Raw genomic sequence first — 20,863 nt, forward strand, 5'->3', positions numbered from 1 at the left:
GATGTGAGAATTGCTCTGCTCTTTGTTGGTTGGTATGTCAGACTTCAGTTCTTCTCTGTTAGTGAACCAAGCTTAGTGTTCGAGTCAGCTAGTTGTGGTGTTTGTTTCTGCATCTGCAAGGGCTTGAACTCGTTTTTGTTAGTTCTCTATTCCTTTCATTTTTGTTCTCATGTTTTTCACTTTCTAATTGTCTCTTACCTCAAACATCTCAAAGAAACCTGGTGAGGTTCTTGCATGTCTGGAAGTTCATCCACTTTTGCCTATAGTATCATTTAGTCAGGAAGGCATCACTTCCTAAGCAAAGTAATAGATGTCTAATGCCAAATTATTCACTCTACAAAAGTTGAGAGGGGAAGCTTGCTCTCCCACCCTTTTTGCTTGATTTGGAATTGCTTTTGGCTGAACTGTGTTAGAGGGACAATTCCATTAAGTGGGCATGGTCCAACGCACTGAGGTTGCCGAGTGAGCTGCTGTTCTGGCATTGCCTATGGATCCATGCTAAAGAAATTCCAGGTAACAATTTCCATTTGCACCCTACTGATGTGCTAATTGTTCTTGAGCTGTTGTAAGCTGGAGAAAGAAACTGGATGGAGTTCTCAAAGTTGCTATTTATGCTTTGTGCTCCTTACTGTTACCTCTTCTCATTGGCAGATCTTTTACTGGACTTATCCCCTGTGCTTTGTTTTGCTTGCTTGCTTGCTTAGCATAGTGAACCACTGGAAATACTTAAGATTATTTACTCTGTTAGGTTGTATTGTGCCTTGAGGTCAAACTGGAACACTGCTGTTTAGAGGCTTACAGCTTAACAGGACCTCACAGATGGAGGAGGCATTTTGGCAGCATTAGAAGTGGGTGTTTAAGTGCTGGATGAAGTTATTTATGAACAGTCTTAGATTAAACCAAGACAATTTCCCTCATGTTGCATCCGTAAGTCATACACATACTGTTTTCTTTGGAGGTTTGTAATGCTTTACAGGTTTGTCTTAAGTCTGTGTTGTTGAAACTTTTCCTAGTTAGGACTGCATTGAGTGACAAAACTGGAGTTCTTCAGGGAACAAAGAAACATTTGGTTAATCTTCAGAATTCAGGGAGCTCTGAAAAGGTGCAGTTCAAAGATCAGTAGCTCTAATTATGAATGAGATACCCACTTCCCTCAACAGTGGAGGACAGCAAGAGTAAATACTTTCTTTACAGAATGGTTCCTTGTAAATCCAGACAGACCAACTTGGGTGTCAATAGGCTGAGTCAGAATGACAAGTGCTGATAACAGTGGTTCTTGGAAGACACTAGATTTTACAGAGGGGAATGTGTATTTCTACACATAGAAAGAATGCTCTGAAGAAGACAGTAGTGGTGGTAACTGGAAGATCATGCTACTTAGGAGATGGCACATGCAGCAGAAGACCAAATTAATTCCACATGGGGATTGCCATCATCCCATAACAATGAATAATAATAAAAAATAATCAGTGTACATTCACTGTCAGTTTTTCTGGCCCTGTCTTATTAACATTCCTCTGCATTTACTGTAAAGCATAAGATCTGCAGTTCGTACTGATACGTAGAGTTCAGTCATGGATTATGGATCTACTAAAGATCCTGGTAATAGAAAATGTCCCTTAGTTCAGTCAGTAAACTTGCATTCTGTTCTGAAGGTCCCCTGTTTAATCCCTGGAGGTGTTCAGAATAGTGGTGATCATTCTATATGAATTTTAATTAATTAGTTTCCAAACCATGAGGGAAATCTTTTTAATCTTTTTTTCTAGGATGCAGAAATAGAGGGTAAAATAAGCCACTTACTTTGCTTGAGGTCACATATAGTCTTTGGCAGCAAGTTTGGTGAGATTTTCTCCTGCTATTGGCATGAGACAGCAGCACAGCAACTGTACTACCATGTACTACATTAAGGTACACACTGTACGTGTACATATTGTACATGTATTGCCCATACATTTTTATTTAACCAGAGGGAATTCGGAGTAATTTTGTTTTTAGAACTAGTAGTGTCTCATCGGTTATTCTTCTTTTAAACAAAACAAAACCTCCAAAACCAATAACCAACAAAAGCAGTCTGGAACTAATGAATTTTCTTCTTCTGTCTTTCAGCTTTTTATTCTTCTTTCTCCTGTAGCTGTAGACACCAGAGAACATTAATCTAAGTTCTCTTTAACTTCATCTTCTGTCTTGTCATCCTTTTTTAGCAGATACAAATAACATTTTCTTCCAAGGGCTTGCTCTGAGTAATAGCATTTCCTCTTGATCATGCAAGTGCTTGACTTGTTCGTTTAGTGCTGGTAGTGTGTTTGTATTTGAGCCAAGTTTCTCAGAATAAAGGGTTGTACATTAAAAATACTTTTAGATTCTGTTAGGGTGGTACTGTCAGCTTTTTCTCTGCTAGTCCTGCTTGCATTCAGTATAACCACTACTACTTTCTTTTTGATCTTGGCAGGCTACTATGGTCATCTTTTGCTTTCTTTCAAATCTGTAACATCTTCCCAAAGGTTCATATGCCATTTCTGTCTTTGTTACCATCTTGGCTGGATGTACTTTTCTGTTATTATTTCATTGTCCAAGTGAATAACACTCACTTAGAAATGTAAGTGCAGGGATAGTTTGTGCCTGTGCTCGTGTATGCCTGCCTGCCTGCAAAGAACATCTGAGACCAGCCAGCACTCTTCATTCTTTGTGCACACGGTATTCTTTTTCTCTGCTTTTACCTATCTTTCAAATTGTGAGTTCCTCAGGGCAAGGGTGATGACGCCTCATATATTGGTGGGCATTGTATAAGTGTTATTGCAATAATATGTATTAGGAGCATTTCTTCTCAGACCGAATGCCCTGAGAGGAGTCAGTTCAATGCATAATGTACTTTGTCGTCCCTGGAACGTACCAGAACTCTCCAGTTCTGGATTTCTTGCTGAAATACCACTGGCAACCCTTTCCCAGCAGGCCTGTGCAGTCAGTTACGTGCAGCTCCTCTGTGACAAAGGAGCACTGGCTTATAGTGCCGTGAACGCAGTGGGTGAGTGTATGAGCTTCATAGTATTTGAGATGCCTACAACAAACATCCAGCCCAAGTTTCCATGCACTTCTTGTGTAATCGTAAAAGCTTTAATCCATGGTGTTAGCTCTAGGAGAGGGCAGAGGGAAGTGCCATGCAAGAAATAGATAACCATGTCATTTTGTATCTTTCTTCTTTCTAATCCCCCACTGGGAGACCTCCCTCCCCTGGAAAAAAAAAAAACCAAAACCAACCCCCACAAACCTGCCTCCTGATGTGACAGGTGTGAGAAGCTATTGCTTCTTCCCCCTTTTTTTGTAGTTTTCAGTCACTTACAAGCTTAGGGTATGTATTTCTGTGCTTTCAGGGAGGAGAGCCAAATTTTAGTGCTGTACTTCTTTCTGAGTCTAATTACCATTAATAGTGAAGTATAAAATCATTCTGTACTGCTTTACTTTTTTCCAGTGAAATATATTTGGATGAGCTTGCCTGTCTCTTACCCTAGGAAAGTGTAATTTTACTTATGTTTTTAGCTGCATAATACAGCATGCATGTATTTCAGTAGTTGTATGTATTACCTGACAGGTTTTTTCTTAAAATTCTGGTTCACTGCTTGTAGGTGAAACTCAGCATCTGTATGTTTGGAGGGATTATTAAAGTGTTAGAGTAGGGTCGTTACAGTGGCGTAAACTTAAAAAATCATGGCCTACTGTTCCTTACTATGGATTAGTTCACAGATTGTTGAATGGTCTGGACGAAGTGCTTAACTTCTCTATGCCTCATTTTAACTCATACAGTAGAGATAAATTAGTTACCTATTTCATGAGGATGTTAAAAAGACTAATAAATTATTTAGGCAGCACTTCAAAGCACTGATATAAGTCAGTGATGAGTATTAATGGTGAAGATCTTCAGATGCACAAATGGCATTTGGACACTTAACAGCCATTTCTGCTGCTGAAAAATTTCCCCTGGCTATTGGTGGTAGTGATTTGCTATAGCATGTGACCTGGGGGAAGCTATTAACTGCTCTGCCAAATGGGAAGACTAATGATGTACCTCAAAGGTATTTAATCTGCAAAGAGCTTTGAAATCCTTAGATGAGAGGGGCACTATCAGTGAGCTTTTTAGAGTTGTTGTAAGTCATCTGAGACTTTTTTGAAAATGTTTCGGCTTGTGCTTCGTCTTGTGTGATAAGGATGCTTTCTCTTCCAAATACCAAATTTACTAATTAATTAACATACCCTATGCTATACTCTGAAGTTACTTGGCAGAGAACTGGGCATGTGCTGAGGATATGATCCACACTTGTCTTAGAAGTGACATTGATTTATTTTTCACATCCTTACGTTACGGCTACCCTCTGTATGGTAAAGAAACCATGAAATTAAGCATTCTGGTACTATTCTTTCAAGATGTTCAGATGAGAAAACCAAGCTAAACATCTTACTCGAATGGGAGGGAAAAAAATATTTTTAAACGCTCATTTAACATGCATTTTACACACAACATAGTAACTACTCTGATGTTATCTGGCTGCAACCATGACTAAAGTTAAATACAGTGGTTGAAGAACACTGTGGGGTCAGTTGTTCAAAATGCCTTAGAAGATGTCCAGATTCTCAGAATTGAAAACACTTGGAGTCAATAGAAGGGGGTCAAATTAACAGTAGCGTAATTAGGAGGAGAACTTCCCTCCATATGGATATTTTTCCTGGCCAACATTAGACTTTGAAAAAAGATGATCAGAGAACTTTCAGCATCTCTAGCACCGCACTCTGCCAGCTAGCTCCACAGTATCAGTTAGCTAGCGGTGTTATTCACAGTATATCAATAATGTTGATGAATGGATGTTTTGGCATGTTAACAATAGGAACATGCTGACAGTATTCTTAAAACTTAGGTCCCCTGAAACCTTTGGCTTGTGATAAAATGCTGCACCAAACATCTGTGGGTTAGCAGAGATGGTGGCAGCAGTAGATTTAATTTTTCTTCATGAGGTATGGTTCCACTGCAATAACTTAAAAACAGTGTGATGAAATACACTGAAGAGGAGAAAACACTTGCAAGACTGTTTTGAAAAGGTGTTGTTAGGAAAGTCACTCCCCTGCAAATTGGGGAAAATGGGCTTTTATTCCTCCAGAAAGAAGGCTATTTAATATAACTGCCACTTCACTGTGATGGCCTGAACTGCTGATAAAAAGGGAAAACAGGCACACCTTCTTCTTCTCCAGCTATTTTTGAGCAGTGACTATACCTTTATGAGGGTTCAGAGAACATACCCGGTTACATCTTCAGGAACTACATCCCATAGTTCTGTACCTAATAAAGTTTTGATGAACCTGAGGCTTGACAAAGGAACCAGATGCCGCAGAGACTTTTTTCTGTGTAAAAAGATGAGCATGTACTAAGCAAAACCTGGGCCAGGGCAGGATTCAGTGCTTAATCAACTAATGACTGAAAGCGCCTTATTTCCTTCAAACTAGTTGAAAATTTTCCTTTCCTAATGTTTTAGCATAATTTTTTCACTGAGATTTTCTTTACGCATTTCTCTGAAACTCCTTGTACACTAACAATTTGCGCGTACCAAAATCTGCAGGTGTTCTGTTTGGTTTCACAGAAGGCCTGCAAAGCGCAGTTGGCCAGTAGATAACAGTGACTAAAACCTCAATGAGAAAATACTTCACGTGGGCTTGAGCATCTGTATTTGCTAAGGTCTTAGAAGGAATTCAGAATGATGCAGCTTGATACTCAGACGTACTTCAGTTTTTTAAAATTGTGAGGCCTGTTTAGTAATTCTCCAGAAATACTCCAAACCATATAATGTCATACAATACTGCTGTTTATCAACAATCTGAATTTTGGGAAAAAAGATCAAAAGCTTTTTTTTATTCTTTTCTTCTTTTTTTTTCCCCTGACTGATTATATCCAGTTCCTTGACCCCAAGGTTTAAACATTGCTATGTGCCCTTTCTGTTGTTTAATCTATCGTAAATACTTCATTATAATAATATAAAATTAAGTTCAGTATTTCTGTGGAATTGCTGCCAAAATGCTCAGCAATTACAAGGTATCAATTCTGAAAAGGTAAATGATTGCTAAGTGAAAGGAGCTATAGTGCTTGGTCTTATGTAACGTTGTTAGAGACATAATTATATAGCATTGTTGGAGGCTGAATCCTCACATCTGTCCAGGGTTCTTGCCCAATCTGTCTTTAGGAAGACCCTGAATGACTATTTCTATTTTGCTTATTTACAAAAAATGTGGTGTTCTCATTCAATAGCAAGTAACTGGAATTAGGTATGTTGCTTTAACTGGTCTGAATGCATCACTATAGAGCAGATAATTTTGGACGTTTAGTAGGTACAGGTCACAGAAGAGCATTTATGAAGTGTTCTTGATGTAGAAGGCAGTAGCATAAGTGATCTGGCGTGTTAATGCACATTGGACAGCATACAGACTAAATATAGACAAATTAAGGAACCTCTTATTAGATTATCAGTGTCCATTAGGTTGGCTACTGGGAAAAAAGGTTTGTAGAAAACAATAGTTCATAATTCATACATATTGTATTGCTGTCTCTTCAAATGCATTTGCAAATGCTATTCTGTATACAGCAGTTGCTAATTGCTATATGTAAATATATATAGCAATAAGATATAAGGGATGCCATGAAACAGTTCCTTGGGATGATTTGTTGGGGAGTTTCTCCCAGACGAAGTTGTTTTGAATGCATAGGCTGTGGTAAATTACAAGTTTGCAAAATACATTAACAAAATAAAATGGTATTGTCTTCTGTTGCACAAGAAATGACAGCACTGTTGTGAAGTTGTCTGAGTACCTGCAGGAGTGAGGAGAGCAGGGCTGGCCCCAAATTACCAAGTTAGAATGGTTATTTGCAGAACTGTGATGTTAGCTACTTCTACTAACAGCTGTAAAACGCAACTGGATCCCCGCTGTGTATAGCCAGTGGCTATGGTGCTTGCAGTTTCTAAGGGACTTAGGAATTATTTGTTTTCTAAGGTGCTATGAGTAGACAGAGCACAGCCCTAAAAAGAATCTGCAAGATAATTACAGAGATAATTGCCTTTGGGACTTTAAATGAAAAAATAAATAACCAGAAAGCTGTGTTAGTGGATTTTCTCTGTGACCTGCTGTTAAATGTGTTCTGTTCTTCCAGGACTTCACAAAAATCTGTGTGCAGTCCCTCTCTCCATCACACACTTAACAGAAAATTTTCAGTCACCTTAAAGTGGAATTCATATCTCACGCACTTTGTGTCCACTACTTTCGCGTATCACTTCATCCTTGGCACCCTGTCTTATGTGTGGTGAGGTAAGGCTGAACAATTTGAGTATCCCTCCTGCCATTAAAAATTGTGAATAATTTTGTGTTTTGTGATCTATGAAGCTGTCACTTCATCTTTCTCCAGCAAGATGTTGCACTTTGGAGGACAGATTTTTTACCCCTGTGTGTCTCGCACCCTTTGCCAACAAATCTGCTTTTCTTCTTGGTTCTCTCTCTCTGACCCTATCTAAGGAGGAGGAGTGAGTGTCTGCAGCTGTAATTGTACATGGTTCTCCCCTCCTGGTGTGTAGCAACTGTTTCGGGCCAAACCAGCGGCCACAGTAGCATTCCCTGTTTCTGTAGAGTGGATTGGGAATAACTGAATCTCTGAAAAGTGCAGTCTTCAATAATGGCAACATAAAGCGAGATTTAGCCCCTGCCCCCTTTTTATAGTCTGGTGGATAAAGAGATAAAGGAAAATATTTTGATCTTTCTGATGGTCAGTGTCGCCTTGGACTTTTACTGATCACTGGAACTTACGCAGAGGACAAAAATGGACTCCCGCTACCTGTGAAGTACAAGCAGTGTTTTCCTACTACAAGCTTAGGGATGTTATCTCTGTTTAAGTACAGCCAGATTTCAACTGATGAAAAACTCTTGGGTGTTATGTATGTATGTGGGCTGCAAGTTGGAGAACCATGTACCAGACCCAAAGGTATTAATTAGAATTGTTACTTTTCTGAAGAGCAAAAGGCACCCCCTTTTTATTCTTGCAAATCTAAAATACAGGGTGAAGAGTAACAGTCTGAAAATAATTCAGCTTTTTACAAAGGTCTGCTTAGCAATAATAAAGATATTGTTAGTCTGTGGACAAAAAAGAAATTGTATTCCTTACTACTATTGCAGTTAAAAGCAGTTGTTATGGCAACTATTGCAGTCTCTTTATCAGTATTTCTACTGTACTGTTTGGGAGAGGCAAAAATCTCTTTTGCCTAACTGCATGTGACTGATAAAATGGGAGACTGAGATGCTCCCAGGTAGTAAGATGAGGATTCTGGTGTTTTTAAGTTAACCTCCCCCCTCCCTAAGGATAGGGAAGCAAGGGCTGCCCATAAATGCAGGTTACACACAGATAGACAATGCGATCAAAACACTATTTCCAAACCTCGCGGTACCCAGAAGGCCTGGCTGAGGGTATAGCCAGGTGGTTTCACAAGTCAGTCTTGGTAGCCAAATCTCTATGGGCAGCTCCCAGGGAAGTGTGATGTGTGTCATTATTGTCTAGAGGTCCTATCCAAATATCTGACAAGAGTCAGACAAACTGTTGCCTGTGTGCCTAATGGGTAATTTAAGAATACTCTGCAGCAGTGTTTGTATTACCTCTGTGGGTAGTCCCTCAAGTGCAATACCTTCCAGTTGTGAAATTAGCTTGGCATTTGGATGTTTGTCTGCACTTTACCTGCAAACCTGTGTGTGCTTGTTTGGCTTCAAGGTTTGACTTGGACTATTTTTTCCTCAATTTTCTGTTTAAGTTGGTTGTTTCCTTTTGTGGTTGTCAACTTTGTTTTGCACTATTTTTTTGTGGTGGTTATTACTCTTAACAGTGGAGCACCTGGAGAGGTCAGAAGGGTCTTGTATAAACCATAGTTGTTTCACAGGCAACTGTTGGCACATATCATGCCAGAGGGATTTCTGCTCAGTTTTTAAAAGCAAAGGTGATATAGATGCCATTTCAGAGTTAAATACTGGACACCTGTAAGGTGCAATGTGGAAGAACAGCTAGGGTCAGCATCTGCACTGTGATGGATTTCTACCTTTAGCATCAGAAGGAGTTTAACACTAAAAGCCTGGAGGAAGGATGGAAAATGCCCAAGTTGCAGAGGTTCAGCAGCTATATAAATACCAGCGCATGTTTCTCTTGCCATACCTAGTTTTGTGCTGACTTTTACGTCAGGAAATAAACTAGCTTTAGGAAGTGTTAACTATCTGATCAGCCTTGTCATCTTCTCTACCATACTGTTTTTCTGCACCTTCATTCTAACTTAGATAACTGCCTCTCTGCTAGAGTAAATATTAAGTAATCAGTATCTACAACCGTGCTTTGCTTCCTCGGTTATGAGCTCCAAGGGACACTTGTGATAACAAAAGAAAGTATTCTTGTTTGCTCTCTGACTTCCAAGTTTTACATTCTGTCTTTGCGTAGATGAGAAATTCCAGACCACTTTGAAGACACATCCATCATGCTAGTACCACTTTTATAAAGATGATAAAACATAAACTGTGTGTGTGTTTTGCCATATGCTGTGTATTATTCAAACTTTTCTGTTGGATCAAAGAACTGGAGGGTGATCTCTGGTAATACACGCTAGTTTGGGAGCCACATGCAGAGTTTTTCACAAATTAGCATTCATGAAAGCCATTCCCTTGAATGTTTTAGAAGGCAAAAGTGAGCTGTAGTCTGAGAGCAGACCTCCTTGTTCAACCCATGGTAACAACATCCCTTCAATGTAAAGGAGAAAAGCTATGACCAGATGTACAGAACCCATAAGTAATGTACTGAAGAAGCTAGAGATCTTGGAACACTCAGTCATATACGTTACAGCTTCTTGGGTATGGTGGGGAAAAAAGCAAAGTGCATTCTGAGCTGTAAAGTTCGGCTTTTTGAGTAGGCTGTAGTTTTCAGCAGACTTTAACTTTTTTGTTCTTCAGTGTTTTAATAAACAACTGTCAAGCACAAACTTATGTTCCTTTAGCACAAGAGGTGGGACAAAATTAATTAAGGCTAGTGTGCTCCTACTTTTGATTTGGAAAGATTAATTGATCAAACTGGAGAGCAAGATGTGCAGCAGTATGTAATCACACATGGAAGAAACTGTAGTTGCATCCAGGGATTCCGAAGTTGCACCATGGAGCAACCTGCACCTGTGTTCCCATACTCTGTCCTGTTCCCTCCTCACGCAGTCCCAACCATGCTGGGATGTAGAGGGACTTGCTGGCAGGTGATACTCCTGCAGCTTCCTTCCAGCAGTCTCACTATCAAAAAGGCAAATTAGCAGCTGTGATTTCAAGATACCATTGAACTCTGACACAGCTGATACTTTTGAAAATCTTCAGTGATAGGTATGGATCAGAGAGGGCTCTGTGGGGAAGTGTGAGGTGTGACTTGTCAGCAAATCTGCTGGAAAACTCAATTGTCCTGTACCTCTGACTCATGTAGTCATCTTTCATAGTCTTGCTGGTTCTACAGTGCCTTTAACAGTGCTAGACGTTGTGTTGAGGTATAAGAAAGACATAGATCAATAGGCATAATTCAATTAATAATAGTCAGGTTTTAATAACCATGTTCCTTCTGGAAAGCATGTGACTCTTCAAATATCCCCACAGAAACAGACATATTTCTGTTTCTCTCTAGATAATCAGATTATCTGATAGTATTAATTTTCATGAAAGGGCATGGAATGTTTTCCATAAAGTAAATTATAGCTTCTGCAGACAATCTGAAGTCTAAGTGAATAGACAGGCTTCTGAAACTACAGCAGTAAACCTTGACTTGTGTGAGCTTAGATATGATACACAATGTTCTTTTCAGATTTTTTTTTTAGATGATGAAAGTTCAGTGTGATTTAATTTCTCCCAGGAAACTTCAGTTAAGGATTTAATACCTGAAAGCATGACTTTTAAGAAGCAGAATTATTTAGATTTGCCATCCTTGATAACAGTTACTGATTGTTGAACCAAGTAGACAAAGTCATCCTATGGAACAAGACAGTGGTTTACATATGAACTGTTTGAAGTCTGAAGTGTCGTCTTGAATATTTCTGTCTCTCTGCTATCAAATTTGAGAGCAGACAGGCTTTGTTTTTAACTTTGTTGACTGCTAAACACTCAGAAATCACAACAGTAAGATGCCTAAGCACAATATACAGATTGGAAAAATGGAGGTGGCATGCATTGCATTCAGTTGCAGGCAGAAGGATTAGGTATCTTATCACCAGCCAGTGTGGCTTCGAAGTAATTCAGTCTAAGTTTGGCGTCTGCTTCTTTAGAATAGGAAAGTGTGACAGATTAGAAAGGTGATACCTGAAATTTGAAGTTACTCCCGATATTGCTTTTGTGCTTTGGGATTTTTTCTTGTGTGATGTGTACCCAGACAAAGTGTGCTCAGTAGCAAAGCATGTAAGGAACAGTAAAAATCCAAGTGATTCACTTCTCTAGCATGATGGTCATCATTCTTCATCTCTTAATAAAACAAGCTCTCTCCAAATGGCTGCCAAATCTGACAAGATGTGTTGAGCATAGATCCTTAAGAATACAAGATCTGCTTTGGAGAGTTGCTGTCCATAGGATGGCTTCTAATTCTTGTGTTTGCAGTGCTTGTGTTGTACTTCTTTAGAAAGGTATTCTCAGCATCAGTTTGGCTGTTAAATCAGTTTTTTGTATAGGTTTACAGTGCATGTGTGAGTTCGAAACACCACTTACACGCATGTATAAACAGGGTTTATTTGTGGAATTCAGCATGAGTCTGTCCTGAGGTGTACTTTGGGCTCCAGGCCAGCTCCTCTTGATACAGAATTGATGCTGTTCCTCAAAGTCAAGGTATGTGTGCTAACTTGTACTAGGTGAGGATTCATGCCTGTTGCTAGCAGGTATTGGCACAGCAGGTTGCACGGCATTTCAGTAATTTCATGCTAATGTTTGGCTCTGGATTTGAGTAAGAACTGCCTAGTGATCTTCACACTGTGGGAAGTGGCAGGAGCTTTCATTTTGTGATTTGTCACTGGTTATTCAAGATGATCTGTGGACATACTGTGGGCAGAAGCTTGAGACCTGTTTTTAGTATCTCCTCTTTAATTGTGAGCATTTCCAGAGCATTTGGAACTCGAGTGGTAAACCCCTTACTTCTCTCTGTATAGCTGAACAATGCCAAGGAGAATATAGAAAATTATAATGGTAAATAACAAAACCACAATGCACAGCAAACTCTTAACTAACAGAGGCTGAAGATAAGAATCGTAAACTTTGGTGGTTTGTTGTGAACTGAAATGAGTGCGCTCTTGTCAATGTCATCTGCAGCAAAATACTCACAACTGGTATGAGAATCACTGTCACATAGCGGTACTTTAAATACAAGTAGTTAGTTTCCTGTCTGTGTTTTCAGTAAATGAACAGGTCTTTCTGAGGTTAACTGTTAGTGTGCCAGTACTAGAGCAAGTGTTAAACATGGGAAAATACAACACAGATACGAGTGATGTTAACAGAGAGAGAGGTTAAGGGAACTATATCAGCCAAGATGACAAGCTGAGGCTTACCGCGTTCTTTGTGTGTGCCAACCAGAACTTTTTCTTCATTTTCTGGCCTAGCTGAGAGGTGGCAAACTTCTGCAGCCAGCGTGCTCTGTGCTGTGCTTGAGGCTTGGGGACTAGATTCACTATACTACAGCTTTACCAAGTTGCTGCCTTTGGCCAAGGAGATGTGTTTTTATGTCCCCAAAAGCTGAGGTGTGAATATCCCCCTAGATTTAGCTGGACAATCTGATTTCCCTCTGGTGGATAAATGAGTGAGCAAGAGATTGTTGGATAGCTGTGGACTTGGGTTATGGGACACACCAAGTTTACCTGTTAGAAGAGGTAAGATTTTAGAGAGCTTTCTAGTACTAAGAAATGTCAGTATTCTAAAAAATTTCTGTACTGTTGTTTATAAAAAATCTGTACCATCCACACAGAGGACCACTGACCAAGAATGTCAGCAGAGATTAAAGAATGGGCTTAACCTATTATCTTTCTTTTAGATTTGAGCAGTCATTATCTTTTAAACTGTGGTTCAGAATTTCCTTAGAATCATACAATTATTCTTCCTTTGAGAAGCTGAATGAAAATTGCATTTACCTCTGGCCTTTTGCAAGTAATATATGCTTGTTGTTTTCATACTGTAAGATGAAAATATATATTCTTTTAATTGGAAAATTCTGTTCTATCATATATGCACTTCAAACGAGGCTACTTCACTGAAATACTGTATTATGACAAAAAGTGTATTTCTGTGGTGTTACAAGAAGTTTTCAGATCGTTTATCACAAAGATCCCCTTCTGAGACTATGCATAACAAGACTGAACTCGGGTAAAATAATTTTCACCTGACAATGCAAAGCTAATGTTGGTCAATAAACAAAAATAAATTGCTTTGCTGTTTCAGAATACAGATGATGATCAGTGAGTGACATTACTGATCATCACGTTCTGCACTTTTAAGTATTTTCATGATAAAGGCGAAGGGTGGGGGTGTGTGTAATTCAGGAAATAACTACAGCAAATCAGTAGAGAATGCAGTTATTCAAAAGCCTTAATGATTACCCCCTGAGCCTCTGCATTAGCACAACTATTTTGTATTCTGAATTTGAGAAGTTATTCTGACTTAACCCTGTGGAAAAGCTTTAATGTTTGTTTGAACAAAAGCTGAAATATGCTGACATTATGTTCTGCCTTTTTGTCAGTGTTAAAAACAGAAGTAGTGCTGAAGGGATTCTGGGTAGCACAGTGATAAAACTGTGATTCAAACCTTTCTCCTGGTGTCTTGTTTCCCTGTCTTTAAGATTGTGGTTGGATGGAGTGCACTTTAATGTGATTTTTTTTTTTGGCCAGTAAACAGTATGTGAGTCTATAGATACATGCTTATGTTATTTATATATATATATATGGTGCTGTAGATCTATATATACACATAATCTAGGGTGTAAACAAAATTATGGTGCATCTATTGATGCCAGACCTTGAAATCTCAATGTTTCCTTTTCTCTGTATCTCCAGCTGAGTATTCAGTGCTACCCAGTATAGAATGACACATGACAGCTACTTGTTTAATTATCACTTTTGCAACTCCGTCTTGATCAGCATGTATTAAAAGGCCTAGTGATGGGTGTTGATGGATGAACTTCTTTTTAGCAAAGACACGGAAGGTAGTACATCTAAGGCCTGATGTTGGAGGAATAAATTTTGTCCTGTCAGAAAGGTGAAACCAAAAATAGCTGCTTCTTCCATAGCAAAAGAGGACAATGCTAAGCCGTGCTCTGCATAGTCACTCCCAACAGATGTCAGCAAGCCTGGAAAGGCCAGGCAGGTGAGGGCACTCTTGAATTCTCGACTGAGTTCTAGCTGGGAATGAACAGGTATGGTCTTGGTACTCCATGCTCCTGAATACCTCTAGCTTCGTAAAAATAAATAGGTAAACAAATAAATGAATAAATTCCTATAACCTGTATCTCCCTTGAAGACTGTACAGCCCATCTCCACAAGTATTACCTAGGGGTCTCTGATACAAGCCAAACCCTAGTATCTTCTCCCCAGGGACATGAAAGTATTCTTTTCTGCATGTTGTGCTCATGTTGTCAGCACAGCTCCTCTTCTTGTTGCTGGTGCTTTGCCCCATGTGCAGAGGTTGTGAGAAGACATAGTGGAATTCATACAGCCTTGAGAAACCACTGTGGGTGACAGCCTGGTATGAACAATTTGGCTGAATGATAGTTGAGGAGATAGAGGAAAACAAGTATATGTTGTCCATGTTGCTTGAAATTTTCTTTTTCATTTAATTGTCAGAATATCCTTATCAGCTAGTAAATACAGTGTTGTTACTTGTCAAGAAAAAAAGTCATCAAAATATATTGGGAACAGTTCTATAGCAGCAGGAGGAAGAAGGAGCTGACTGGATCTTTTCTGGTTATCTTCGTCTCTGACCATACTTGGGTGAGCAGGTATATGACTTCTAGAACAGTATTCTTTTTTATCCTTAAGTGCTGGCTCTCCCTCTTTAAGACAATTAAAAATAAAATAATTATTGCGAAGGCTGACTTGGGAATGTTTTTGATTGAGGCAACCGATGATTGAATGTTATTCTATAATTTTCCAGAAAGTGAAGATGAGTTTTGTTTTTCACTTAATATAGTGATTATTTGTCTTTTAAAGTGCGAGGCACTACTGCTGTATCTGTGTAATTCCTTTGTATCTGAAAAAGAAAGTGGCGATGAGGCAGTTAATGACTAAGAGCGAGTGCATGTCTAGCAAAAGACGGCTGTTTCCTGCTCTGTTTTTCTCTCTGTTCCAGGAGAAGAGGCATGGCAAAGAAAATCTGTTCTGAGACCTAAGGTCTCAGAAAGTGCAAAATAATGGTACTGCTTATGTGCATTAATAATTTATACTCTACCATTTTAGTAGGTTTATCCGCCGATCTCCTTTTTTCTGTACGTTACCACATAAAAATTATTAGTCCATGATAAAACACAAAGATAACAGTATATTATAATGTGTGTATTTTACATATAGCTGAATTGGTGTAGTATAAAGTAATGTTTGAAGTCTGGATTTACGGGTTTTCCCCCCACAATGTTTATTTTGGTAATTCCACTGTAGTTACTAGACTTGCAGTGCAATCAAATTTAAACCCACATTTACCACCGAGGGATTCCCAGTAATGTTGTTCTGTTCTAGAGAGAAGCTGAAGACCGTTCCTCAGTGCAGGCCCCACGGGAATCAAGTGGAGCGGCAGCCTTAGATCGGGGGTGTAGTGGGGAGGTATGGTTGTACAGCACCAGACGTGACATGGTGACACTGCACAGCTCATGGAAGAGGGTTGGTGTTTTTCTACTTAGCGGTGAACATCCGCACACTGCTGCAGTGTAATTGGGAATAACTGCAGTCGCCTTCGGGCAGATGCTAGACATTCAATATTCAACATGGTATGAAATACAACAGTTCCGAGCTCAGCTCCTTCCTCTTACTTCTGTGGAGTCTTTGCCAGATACCTCCCTCTAGCACTCATACCACCCCCACATCCCATCCCAACAAAAACCGAAACGCAGAAGTGTACAGTAGGCCCATAAGAATCAAGAGGAGACCAGTTTGACCCATACCACTTGTTTTTCCCTTACGGCTGCGTCTCCATGCACTGAAATCTTGGTATCTTTTCTGAAAGGAAGCTTAGTTTGTCTCATGCTACTGTGCTCTTCTTCTGTCTGAATGTGCAGTTTCCTCTTCATTCATCTGGAATGCCTGTGAAAAATAAGTCCAGCTGGGCAGTGGTAGAACTTGGGAAGGCTCAGAACGGCTCTGCATGCTGTGTGCCGAGCCTTCTCCTGTCGGGACGTTGCACATGCTTGAGTGTGCAGGAGGCTTGGCTTGCTTGTGCAGCACCCTCCTGTTTTCTCTACAAGGCAAAATTAAAGCTGCTTTACCTTGTCTAGCTGTGGAACCCTGGCACAGGTTATTGATGCTCTTTCAGGGTTCTAATTTTAATGGGAGTTTTCACTCAAACAGGCCCAAGGGACCTCTGAAGTCGGTCAAAGTGCAGGCGTTAAGCCCATCTTTATTGGCTGTTAAGAGTTTTCCTGTTGTTGGCTCAGCGTTTTCCTCTCTGAGAAGCAGATGCGTGGTAAATATATCTAGCAGAAGGTTGAACACATACAATTAACGTGCCACACAACTTGTTAAACAGTCATAAGAAGCAATACTGTTAGCTGGTCCTGAATGTGAAGCCAGTCTGTAAAAGACAATTTGGCACATGACGTGCTCCAAAAGAGGTTATGACTGTTACTTAAGGTAACAAACAACAGAATAAAAAGAACAAATAGAGTAATAAAAGAGAGGGAATTTACATACAAATAAAAGCAGCTGGAAGTAAAGAGGCCAGTAATCCTAGTGTTCTGGTTTATCTTGTAGGCCTTTTTCTTCCCCTCCTCTTCCCAGGCTTAGCTGAGACGAAGTGATGCGGCATTGCATTCACACCTCCTTGAAGGTAGGGAGAAAGGCAGTGAATTCATACTTCTTGCTGTTGCTCTTGGATGGAGCCATTTTTATGCAAGTCTGTGGTAGCCAGGGAACAGTGCATTCAGAACAAGAAAAAAGAAGCTGTAACAACTATGAATGACTGGAAGGAAAGTGCAGTCATTGAAACAGAGGCCACCACACTGAGAAATGTCAGGGGTTTTGTATTTTTCTTCCAGTAGCTGCTCCTTTTCTCTTGTAGCTTTTTTTCCCCTCTTGTTGATGAATTCTTTTCCCTACCTCAGTTGAGCCCTGCGGTTCTCTCTCTGGTTTTATTTAGTAGTACTGGTGAGGAAAAAGTACCTGGGTGCATGTTGTACACCTCCACATGCCATGCCACATCTCCCCCCCATATCTGCACACTGCTAGCTGCAGTGACCTGGACAGGTCTCCCAGAGAGAGAAAGGAAAAAATCTTCCATCACTGCAGCTGCTGGTGTCTCCCAGAGGGAGAAAGGAAAAAATCTTCCATCGTTGCAGCTGCTGGTGCCACAAGTCTGGAGAATACTGATACTTGGCAACGATTTGACGAGATCAGGCTTGGGTTAATGAAAACAATGAAACTGCCACTTAACTTCCAAATGGATTTCCATGGAGACAGCTAAACAGTAACAGTGTTTGGAATTTTTTATTCAATAAAAGTTTGAGTTATAAATATTCTCCATTTGTTTCCTATTTACAGTTGTAAAATATTTTAGGATAGCCTACCCATCACCTGTCATTCAATGTCTCTATAAATGCCATGAAAACATCATTGTGAAATAAAAACATAGTCTTATTTTCAGACCACAAACCCAATTTCCACACACTCACAAAATAAAATCAAAGGGACAAAAAAGAGGAGAGAAGGAAGGTGGGGGGTGGGGTGGGGGGGTAGGCAAGAGGAATACAGTACAGCAGGCAACAATACAATATTTGCTACACAGTAGCAAAAGAAACAGGTAAAAAAAATTTAGTCTGCTATGATGACAAGCTTTTCAGGACATTTGTTATAGACCAGCGTTGTCCAGTGCATTTCTGAAGGACGAGTTGAAATCCAAATTCATTTTCATTGTTTTCCTGCAATTCCAGGCAACGCTTGGATTTTCGGTTCTGGATTGGACCTCCCTTTAAAGATGGGGAGAAAAAGAGGAGTTTGGATTACACATTGTGAAATTGTTGTGTTCCTACTGTGTGGTAATATAGATTAGAGAATGTTCCAATGTCTGTCTACTGAAGTCCACTGCTACTGTGAAAAATGTTTCAGTTAGAGACAAGATAAGCGCTAGGCTGGATTTGGAGTGAAGGTTCTCTTTGTCACGGGCTGGTTTAATCTCTGGTGCAGTTTAGAATAGCCTCAATTGCCTGGTTACCGTTTCAGCAATTGGGGTTTCGACTCAAGCTGTGTTTCTATCCATGCTTTTTAACCACGAGCCAAATGCTTTCCTGTTTGCTTTAGTTACCTAGCTTAGTGGCTCTGCTGCACCCCTGAAACATCAGAAAAAGGCAAAAGAGGAACAGTGCCATGGCCAGGGAGTTCCTGTATGTAGCTGCTGTAGAATAAAATGCAAAATTTGTTTATTTTTTGAATTCCCAAATGAACTGTCTGTTGGAATCTTATGTTGTTAATGGTATTGACTGTTCACTTCTCATCTTAATACTGCCATATTAAAGTCCTACCTTCACTATTGAGTTGCAGCCAACCTTAAATCATTAGGGCTATGACACAGTTAACTACAGACCTAAATTACAATTAAATTGTCATGTAGGTAACATAAATTATTTTTTAATTCTAGTTTCAGTTGGTTCTTTTGCCCTCTCTGCTGCCTAATAAAGATAATAGGTAACTTGTACACATTAGTGTCTGGGAAGTTTCTTCCAAGATACACAGAGTAATTCACACAGAAGTCTAAAAGTCTGACTTTCTCTACAGTATCTTGGACTTGTATAGTAGAGAATTACTGGCTTCATCTGCAAATCAAAGAACTGACTGCAAATCAGTACAGATTAGTACAGCTGAAGTATGGAAACAGCAGCCACATTTAAATTAGTTAATTGTACAATGGGAAAGAAATAGTTGCTATTAAAAAAAAAAGTATTGAAGTAGTAACTGGGATAGATTTCTGTTGTAATCCCAAGGATATTGGCATAAATCCGATAGAGATGCTGAGTTTGCCTGTTCCTCTGACAAGGGCAGCTCGTGCCATTCAGTACAGGTTGTGCTTTGTTCGGAGAGGTGACCGGGGGTCTCCTCCCCTCCTATCCTACCGGTAGTACTCAGTAAGTACTTTCTCTGAGAAGTGACTTTCAGAAACGTTTTTTGGACTTGGCTAATGAAACACAGAATTAGGTTTTAAAGCCTTAGGTTTTAAATACGGCTTTGGGTAAGAGAGAGACCATTTCTAGAATAAACCGCAAAATTCAAAGTATGAGGCTCCCGTAAATCCTCCTTGGTAGGCCTGCTTGCAGTCTAGGTACAATTTTCACTGATTACTTTCCTAGACAGGCAGGCATACAGTAGGCATTTTAATATACCTCTGTAACGAAATGCTGAGTGAACTGTATTTTCCCACTGCTGTATAATCATTATTGACACTCATATTAATAACAGTTAGTTAAATTTGGGTGTCTGGTGGGAGCATAAACTCTGAGCTCTCTAAAAGCAATAAAATTGCTTGACATACAAGAAATCTGAAGAAACTAGGATGGAAAATCAGTCACAGCTTTATTATATGCTACTTGTTCTCTTATCCTAAACACACCCCCCGCCCTCTAAAGCTCACTGTGGTGAGATGTCTGTGTTGTGTATGCCCCCCCCTCCCCCTTGAATTCAATGAGCTTTGAATTAGGTCCTTAAGCTATAAAACTCTAAGGTAATGGATATTTCTTGTTGCCAGAAAAAACAGTTGTGTTCTCTCTGGGTTGTTTTTTTTTGTTTGTTTGTTTGTTTGTTTTTTCTTCTAGCAAAACAAATGGTTTCTATTCCTAATGAAAACTGTTGATTATGGTTTTTCTCTGCATAGATTCAGTGTTGCATGGCACCCAGGGTCAGCTCCCTGGGTTTAGGTTGGGAATTTGCTACAAATGTTTCTGCTTAAACCCGAAATTGGGATCAACTTCCTTGGGCTTCCGACTGATGATGGAGGTGCTTGTGTTGCTGTTGTTAAACTAGTTCTGTATCTTTCACTTACCAGTTAGCCCTTGTCTCAGTTTTGGTGTCTAAGACATCCTCAGCTCAGGTGTTGCACTAAGGAAGCAGGAGAAAGAAGCTGTCCCACTTTCTGTCTTGTCAGAAAACTAACCCATTATGGAAGGCTAGTTCAGTTCCATTACCTGGCTGATTTTTGGACCTGGAATATGAATCTGGGTATGGTACTTCAAGAACTTCTGCCATTTCTAATTTATTAGTGTAAATGAAAGAACAGAATTAATTCTCTCCGTTTTATGTAAAGCTTAACAGCTAAAACATGTGTTTCCCTGGTACAGTTCTTCTTGTCCAGACTCTGAAATGAATTCTGTGGTATTCATCTTGAGAACAGCTTTTATGCCCGTGAAGAGGAATGAGCTAGGATGCTTAGGTCTAGCTGGCTTCAGCTGCTGGGCTGGGGCAATCACCTAGTTTGCTGGCTGTGCTTTGTGCACTCTGTCAGTTGCATTCTTTGGTGCCTATTTTTTCTCTCCAAGGACTATGTATGGGGCCCAGTCATCTAACAGAGCTCTGTTAGGTAGAGGAAGCCACAGCACTACAGCTTAAATACTGCCATCCGGAGCTGGAGCTTTCTGCCGAAC

At 39.8% G+C, this 20,863-nt stretch overlaps 1 protein-coding gene and 1 long non-coding RNA gene across 23 annotated transcripts in view; one reads left to right on the forward strand and one right to left on the reverse strand.

The window, feature by feature from the left end:
• The window catches only part of LOC106112084 (uncharacterized), a 316,631-nt gene that overhangs the window by 231,164 nt on the left and 64,604 nt on the right, over positions 1-20,863 (forward strand). The window lies entirely within an intron of this gene.
• Positions 17,709-20,863, reverse strand: part of GALNT18 (polypeptide N-acetylgalactosaminyltransferase 18) — a 329,806-nt gene continuing 326,651 nt past the window's right edge. For all 7 annotated transcript variants that reach the window (XM_055813301.1, XM_027778386.2, XM_027778387.2 and 4 more), the window contains one exon: positions 17,709-18,202. In XM_055813301.1, coding sequence (XP_055669276.1) covers positions 18,056-18,202 — 147 coding nt within the window. In that variant the 3' untranslated portion in view covers positions 17,709-18,055. The remainder of the gene's footprint in view (positions 18,203-20,863) is intronic.

This window comes from Falco peregrinus, chromosome 9 (assembly GCF_023634155.1).
Source record: "Falco peregrinus isolate bFalPer1 chromosome 9, bFalPer1.pri, whole genome shotgun sequence".
Lineage (NCBI taxonomy): Eukaryota > Metazoa > Chordata > Aves > Falconiformes > Falconidae > Falco > Falco peregrinus.